This window comes from Oncorhynchus masou, chromosome 24, assembly GCF_036934945.1.
Source record: "Oncorhynchus masou masou isolate Uvic2021 chromosome 24, UVic_Omas_1.1, whole genome shotgun sequence".
Classification (NCBI taxonomy): domain Eukaryota; kingdom Metazoa; phylum Chordata; class Actinopteri; order Salmoniformes; family Salmonidae; genus Oncorhynchus; species Oncorhynchus masou.
Window position 1 is genome coordinate 89,161,505 of NC_088235.1, and position 7,760 is coordinate 89,169,264.

General features: G+C 45.1%; 1 protein-coding gene across 1 annotated transcript; it reads left to right on the plus strand.

The window, feature by feature from the left end:
• The first annotated feature begins 1,054 nt into the window (after positions 1 to 1,054).
• LOC135511746 (flavin-containing monooxygenase 5-like) lies at positions 1,055 to 7,068 on the plus strand. Its single transcript, XM_064933222.1, has 10 exons — positions 1,055 to 1,186; positions 2,669 to 2,857; positions 2,944 to 3,109; positions 3,340 to 3,482; positions 3,738 to 3,937; positions 4,027 to 4,162; positions 4,265 to 4,484; positions 4,615 to 4,687; positions 6,538 to 6,790; positions 6,916 to 7,068. The coding sequence occupies exons 1-10, from the start codon at positions 1,055 to 1,057 to the stop codon at positions 7,066 to 7,068; spliced, it is 1,665 nt and encodes a 554-aa protein (XP_064789294.1).
• The last annotated feature ends 692 nt before the right edge of the window (positions 7,069 to 7,760 follow it).

The following is a 7,760-nucleotide window of genomic DNA, read 5'->3' on the forward strand; positions in this document are numbered from 1 at the left end:
AAGCCAAAAGACCAGGCCAATTCAGTGGGTGGAGTTCCCCTTTAAGATCACCAGCATGCAGCAGTTTGTTTTCTAATCAGCATGCAGTTTTTCTCCATGCACATGGTATTACAATAGGCGTGCAAGTTTGGCCTATGCTTTTTCTAATGTTTAGCCTAATTTCAAACTGGTCAATGTTTGCAGGGTGTGGCATAGTTATCGCTCAAAAGTCAGATTGTTACATTTAAATGTAACTAAACGACCTGGAGAGAAGCCATTGCTGTGACCTTATCTTCAGCATTCTATTTTTATCATAACACTAAAGAACATCTCTCCACTCTCCTGCCTGATATCATCTACACAGATTGTACACCTTCCTGATATTGAGCTGCGCACCCTTTTGCCCTCAGAACAGCCTCAATTTGTCGGGGGCATGGACTGCACAATGTGTCGAAGGCGGTCCACTGCTGGCCCATGTTAACTCCAATGCTTCCCACAAGTTGGTTAGATGTCCTTTGGGTGGTGGAACATTCTTGATACACACTGGAAACTATTGAGCGTGGAAAAACCCAGCAGCATTGCAGTTCTTGACACACTCAAACTTGTGCACCTGACACCTACTACCATACCCTGTTCAAAGGCACTTAAATATTTTGTATTGGCCATTCACCCTCTCCTCCACCTTAATCTACACTGATTGACGTGGATTTAATAGGTGACATCAATAAGGGATCCTAGCTTTCTCCTGGTCAGTATGTCATGGAAAGATCAGGCACTCCTAATGTTGTGTACACTCAGTGTATGTAAGTTAAATTAGAGCAATTAAGGTTTGCACAACGAACTGCTTTTTAAAATGAGTTCTTCTACCTACAACCTCTGCTGTCTATCCTTCTCTCCTATACTCTCCCTCCCTCTCTTTCTCCTCTCCTAGTCTTCTTCCCTCTCTCCTTTCCCTTGTCTGGGGGTAGGGGCTTGAAGTGTGTCTCTCCCTGAAGTGCCATACTAACCATCACTCTCACTCCTCCTTGTAGTTCCAGCATGGTACTAACCTTCTCTCTCTCTCTGTAGTTCCATCATGGTGCGTACAGTAGCAGTGATTGGGGCGGGTCCCTCAGGTCTGACCAGCATCAAGAGCTGTCTGGACGAGGGTCTGGAGCCCACCTGCTTCGAGAGCAGTGATGACATCGGGGGGCTGTGGAAGTTCAAGGCAAGGCCTGGAACCAGGGACTGATGTACACTACATTTGGCAAACTTAGTTTGCAGATTTATTCAGGACGTTATAATGGTCGCCGTGTTGGCACCAACAGTCCAAAGGTGGACAATATATACAAAAGTATGTAGTCGTCAAATTAGTGGATTCAACTATTTCAGCCACACCTGTTTGCTGACGGGTGTATAAAATCAAGCACACCGCCATGCAAGCTCCATAGACAAACATTGGCAATAGAATGGTCTTACTGAATCGCTCAGTGACTTTCAACATGGCACCGTCATAGGATGCCACCTTTCCAACAAGTCAGTTCGTCAAAAATGCTGCCTTGCTAGAACTGCCCCGGTCAACTGTAAGTGCCGTTATTGTAAAGTGGAAACGTCATAGGAGCAACAACAGCTCAGTTTACGAAGTGGTAGGCCAACCAAGCTCACAGAATGGGACTGCCAAGTGCTGAAGCTCATAGTGCGTACAAATCGTCTGTCCTCGGTTGCAACACTCACTACCAAGTTCCAAACTGCCTCTGAAAGCAATGTTCGTCTGGAGCTTCATGAAATGGGTTTCCCTGGCCGAGTAGCCACATACAAGCCTAAGATCACCATGCTCAATGCCAAGTGTCGGTTGGAGTGGTTTAAAGTTCGCCATCATTGGACTCTGGAGCAGTGGAAACACGTTCTCTGGAGTGATGACTCACGCTTCACCATCTGGCAGTCCGACGGACGAATCTGGGTTTGGTGGATACCAGGAGAATGCTACAGTACCTGCCCCAATGCATAGTGCCAACTGTAAAGTTGGGTGGACAAGGAATAATGTCTTGGGCTGTTTTTTATGGTTAGGGCTAGGCCCCTTAGTTCTGGTGAAGCATATAATGCCATTCTAGAGGATTCTGTGCTTCCAACTTTGTGGCAATAGTTTAGGGAAGGCCCTTTCCTGTTTCAGCATGACAATGCCCCCATGCACAAAGCGAAGTCCATACAGAAATGCTTTGTCAAGATCATTGTGGAAGAACTTGACTGGCCTGAACAGAGCTCTGATCTCAATCCCATCAAACACCTATGGGATGAATTGGAACGTCAACTGCAAGTCAGGCCTAATCGCCCAACATCAGTGCCTGACTTCACTAATGCTCTTGTGGCTGAATGGAAGCAAGTCCCCGCGGCAATGTTCCAACATCTAGTGGAAAGCCTTTCCAGAAGAGTGGAGGGTGTTATAGAATCAAAGGGGAGGAGACCAAATCCATGTTATATATCTGTATATATCAATCTACAGAATAGTTACCACACTGTTGTGCCTAGCGCAGCTAACATAATGTAATGATTATAAATGGGTGAAACAGTTCCACGTTTGTGTTAACCTAATATGCTCACAGAGTGAGATCTTATTTATTATGTAAGCACAAGGGAGCAGTCAGTTATCAGATGATAATACGGATGTTGATGATCATAGCGCTATGACTTAAACATGTCTGCCTCCTTCCAGGAAGTTTCTGAGCCCAACAGAGCCAGTATCTACCGTTCCCTCACCATCAATATCTCCAAGGAGATGATGTGTTTCAGCGACTTCCCCATCCCAGCTGACTACCCCAACTACATGCACCACTCCCGTATCCTGCAGTACTTCAGGCTTTATGCTGAACACTTCCAACTGCTGCAGCACATCAACTTCAAGGTGACAGCAGTGACTTTACAAACCCAATTATGGGGAATAACGGGCTGGTTGGTGGGTTCAAGGTTGGTTAATTGTGTGTGTTTCAGACCAGTGTGCGGAGTGTGAGACAGAGGCCAGACTTCAGTCATTCAGGCCAGTGGGAGGTGGTGACAGAGAACAGGGAGGGACAGGAGGAGAGACACTTGTTTGACTCTGTCATCGTCTGCTCTGGTCACTACTCCTACCCACACCTTCCACTTAAAGACTTCTCAGGTCAGCAGAATCAATCAACAAATAAAAATATTCTTTTTTATAAAAAAGTGCTTTACAATAACCTGGCCCAGACCCCCAGAGCAAGCAGTTAGCACAATGGCAAGAAAAAACTCCTTGAACCATTATCAGAGCTGAGACTACCTTCTGACACACACATACTGTATATACTGTATATACACACACACACACACACAATAGAGCATGCCAATCAAGTACTCTGTTGGTTTCAGGTATTGAGTCGTTTGAGGGGAAGTACTTCCACAGTTGGGATTATAAGGGTCCAGAGGACCTTCATGGGAAGAGGGTGGTGGTGATCGGCATCGGCAACTCTGGAGGAGACATCGCTGTGGAGTCCAGCCGGGTGGCCGAGCAGGTAACTAACAACTGATACAGGGTCAGATTCAGAGCAGGTAAACACTGATACAGGATCAGATTCAGAGCAGGTAACCACTAATACAGGGTCCGATTTTCAATTGGCATAGTTTCTGTGTTTATTTGTATGGGTTGTTTGTTTCTTATTGTCTGTTTTCTTGGTCTGTGAATGAAGTGTGAGCTGGGGGAAGAATGTTCTCTTATCTTCTCTCTTGATGAATTAATTATCCCATCCCTCCTATCTCCCGTTCTGCAGGTGTACCTGAGCACGCGTCGCGGTGCGTGGGTTATACGTGTGCTGTCGGACAACGGCCTCCCTGTGGACATGAAGTATAACACACGCTTTGTCCACATCCTCTTCCAACTGCTGCCAGTTAACTGGCTCAGCTGGTTCGGAGAGAAGAAGCTCAACGCCATGTATGACCACACCATGTACGCCCTCAAACCCAAACACAGGTAGGTAGGTGTGTGTGTGTGTGTGTGTGTGTGTGTGTACACAATACATGTATACATCCTCTCTTTTCATCCCTTCCGCTCTCAACTAGGTTGTTCAGTACGATTCCAGTGATAAATGATGAGCTTCCCAATAAGATCTTGACTGGTGGAGTCATGGTCAAACCCAATGTCCAACAGATCAGAGGCTCCAGTGTGGTGTTTGAAGATGGGAGTGTGGTGGACAAGGTGGACACACAGCCAGACACAGATACACACACTGAAACATACATGCTCGCATTCACACACCCTATTAACGTTTAACATGGCTAAGTGTGTTTCGTTTTCTAGGTGGATGTGATTGTGTTCGCTACGGGTTACAACTACGACTTTCCCTTCCTGCCTCCCAACGTAATGCATAAGTCTGGCCACCGGTTGGGGCTGTACAAGCATGTGTTTCCCCCCACCCTGGAGCACCCCACCATGGCCGTAGTAGGCTTCATCCATGCCCTGGGTGCCATCATGCCCCAGGCAGAGATGCAGTCCCGCTGGGTCACACGTGTCTTTAAAGGTCAGACTGAGTGATAGCCAGTAAAGAGGTATCAGGATCCATTACTGCACATCATTTGCTTCTACCCCCACCTGCTTCATGTGTAGTTCTGATCAGAGGAGTGGTCTTAGTTCTGTCTCGTGTTTCTCAGGTCATAAGAAGCTACCGTCCAACCAGGCCATGCTGAAGGCTGTGGAGTGCGACACCAAGGACATGGACAAGAAGTGAGATGGCTGTCCATCCCAAAGCCATATAATACAGTGCCTTGCAAAAGTATTCGGCCCCCTTGAACTTTGCGACCTTTTGCCACATTTCAGGCTTCAAACATAAAGATATAAAACTGTATTTTTGTTGTGAAGAATCAACAACAAGTGGGACACAATCATGAAGTGGAACGACATTTATTGGATATTTCAAACTTTTTTAACAAATCAAAAACGGAAAAATTGGGCGTGCAAAATTATTCAGCCCCCTTAAGTTAATACTTTGTAGTGCCACCTTTTGCTGCGATTACAGCTGTAAGTCGCTTGGGGTATGTCTCTATCAGTTTTGCACATCGAGAGACTGAACATTTTTCCCATTCCTCCTTGCAAAACAGCTCGAGCTCAGTGAGGTTGGATGGAGAGCATTTGTGAACAGCAGTTTTCAGTTCTTTCCACAGATTCTCGATTGGATTCAGGTCTGGACTTTGACTTGGCCATTCTAACACCTGAATATGTTTATTTTTGAACCATTCCATTGTAGATTTTGCTTTATGTTTTGGATCATTGTCTTGTTGGAAGACAAATCTCCATCCCAGTCTCAGGTCTTTTGCAGGCTCCATCAGGTTTTCTTCCAGAATGGTCCTGTATTTGGCCCATCCATCTTCCCATCAATTTTAACCATCTTCCCTGTCCCTGCTGAAGAAAAGCAGGCCCAAGCCATGATGCTGCCACCACCATGTTTGACAGTGGGGATGGTGTGTCCAGGGTGATGAGCTGTGTTGCTTTTTACGCCAAACATAACGTTTTGCATTGTTGCCAAAAAGTTCAATTTTGGTTTCATCTGACCAGAGCACCTTCTTCCACATGTTTGGTGTGTCTCCCAGGTGGCTTGTGGCAAACTTTAAACAACACTTTTTATGGATATCTTTAAGAAATGGCTTTCTTCTTGCCACTCTTCCATAAAGGCCAGATTTGTGCAATATAGAACTGATTGTTGTCCTATGGACAGAGTCTCCCACCTCAGCTGTAGATCTCTGCAGGTCATCCAGAGTGATCATGGGCCTCTTGGCTGCATCTCTGATCAGTCTTCTCCTTGTATGAGCTGAAAGTTTAGAGGGACGGCCAGGTCTTGGTAGATTTGCAGTGGTCTGATACTCCTTCCATTTCAATATTATCGCTTGCACAGTGCTCCTTGGGATGTTTAAAGCTTGGGAAATCTTTTTGTATCCAAATCCGGCTTTAAACTTCTTCACAACAGTATCTCGGACCTGCCTGGTGTGTTCCTTGTTCTTCATGATGCTCTCTGCGCTTTTAACGGACCTCTGAGACTATCACAGTGCAGGTGCATTTATACGAGACTTGATTACACACAGGTGGATTGTATTTATCATCATTAGTCATTTAGGTCAACATTGGATCATTCAGAGATCCTCACTGAACTTCTGGAGAGAGTTTGCTGCACTGAAAGTAAAGGGGCTGAATAATTTTGCACGCCCAATTTTTCAGTTTTTGATTTGTTAAATTTTTTTGAAATATCCAATAAATGTCGTTCCACTTCATGATTGTGTCCCACTTGTTGTTGATTCTTCACAAAAAAATACAGTTTTATATCTTTATGTTTGAAGCCTGAAATGTGGCAAAAGGTCGCAAAGTTCAAGGGGGCCGAATATTTTCGGAAGGCACTGTATCTAAGCTTCATGCATACATGAATACAATGCATTCGGAAATTATTCAGACCCCTTGACTCTTTCCACATTTTGATACGTTACAGCTTTATTCTAAAATGGATTAAAAAATAATAATAAAAGCTTGGTATCACTAATATCCTGAATAATTAATAACTGATGACTGTTGCTCTGTCCTGTCCACAGCTACATCGTATCCAAGCTGGTGCCGCTGCAGGTGGACTTTGTGTCCTACATGGATGACATCGCTGGAGAGGTGGGGGTCAGGCCCAGCCTGGCCTGGCTGTTCTTCACTGACTTCCCCCTATTCAAGAGGGTTCTGTGGGGTCCCGTCACTGCCTACCAATACCGTATCACCGGCCCAGGGAAATGGTCCGGGGCACGCCGAGCCATCTTCACCCAGTTTGAACGCATGTTTCAGCCCTTCAAGACCAGACAGGTGACATATTTATTATATATTCATACTGAAGATGCATCTAAGATATTTGTATTTAATATGAATGTACATTGGTATCGAATAGTTTATTATACTATGATGTGTTCTTCTGCCCATCCTTGTACCAGGTGGAGGAGAAGCAGGGATGTTCTGTGGCGGGCCGTCTGCTAAAGCTCAGCCTCACAGCGATGGTGGGAGGAGCAGCAGCCTACTACTTCCACCTCCAACCACCCTCCTCCCTCACCTACCTTCTCTCCAAACTCACACCTCAGAGAGCCTAAACACCATCTTCCTCCACCTCCCTCCTCTCCACCCTCAACCCCCAGAGAGTCTGAACACCATCTTCCTCCACCTCCCTCCTCTCCACCCTCAACCCCCAGAGAACCTGAACACCACCCTCTTTTCATCCTAAACCACCTCCCACCTCTCTTTTCTGAACACCACCCTCCACTCCTCATGTGATCTTCATGATTGTCAGAGCCATTCCTCTGCTGTGAAGTATATTATTAAATATTGTAACTGGACTGCTCTTTGTGTATAACTGGGTAGAAAAAAAAATCTTAGTTAAATGTAATAATATAAAAATATTAAATTTCATAAATATTGTTTTTCTTTCCAATGTTCAACCATTCCGCAACATAGCAAATGTTTAAGTGAACCGAATGCACATTTTCATTTGACATTTTCCACTCAAAACTACCTCAGCTGAGAGAGAGCAAAATATATCCACTGACTGCATGACTGACATACGACTGGGGTTACATAACAATCTGGGTTTTGACTGAGAGTTTAGAGGTTTTCCACACCAGCGAACACAGCAGGCAACACACAGGTTTCTGGGTCCACTCACTGGACCAGGTGAGTACAGTCTATGGGTGACAGATTTAGATGGGTTTGCATTGTCATTCAGGTTTACAATAGATTATATTTATCCTACATTTATCCTGTTTCACGTGTACAAGAATGTATTATA

Bases quoted from the DNA above. Each gene is read 5' to 3' on its own strand.
- LOC135511746 (XM_064933222.1), top strand. From the start codon at position 1,055: ATGGTGCGTACAGTAGCAGTGATTGGGGCGGGTCCCTCAGGTCTGACC. The intron at 2,858-2,943 runs GTGACAGCAGTG...TGTGTGTTTCAG, and splicing joins TGCAGCACATCAACTTCAAG to ACCAGTGTGCGGAGTGTGAG. The intron at 4,163-4,264 runs GTGGACACACAG...TTCGTTTTCTAG, and splicing joins ATGGGAGTGTGGTGGACAAG to GTGGATGTGATTGTGTTCGC.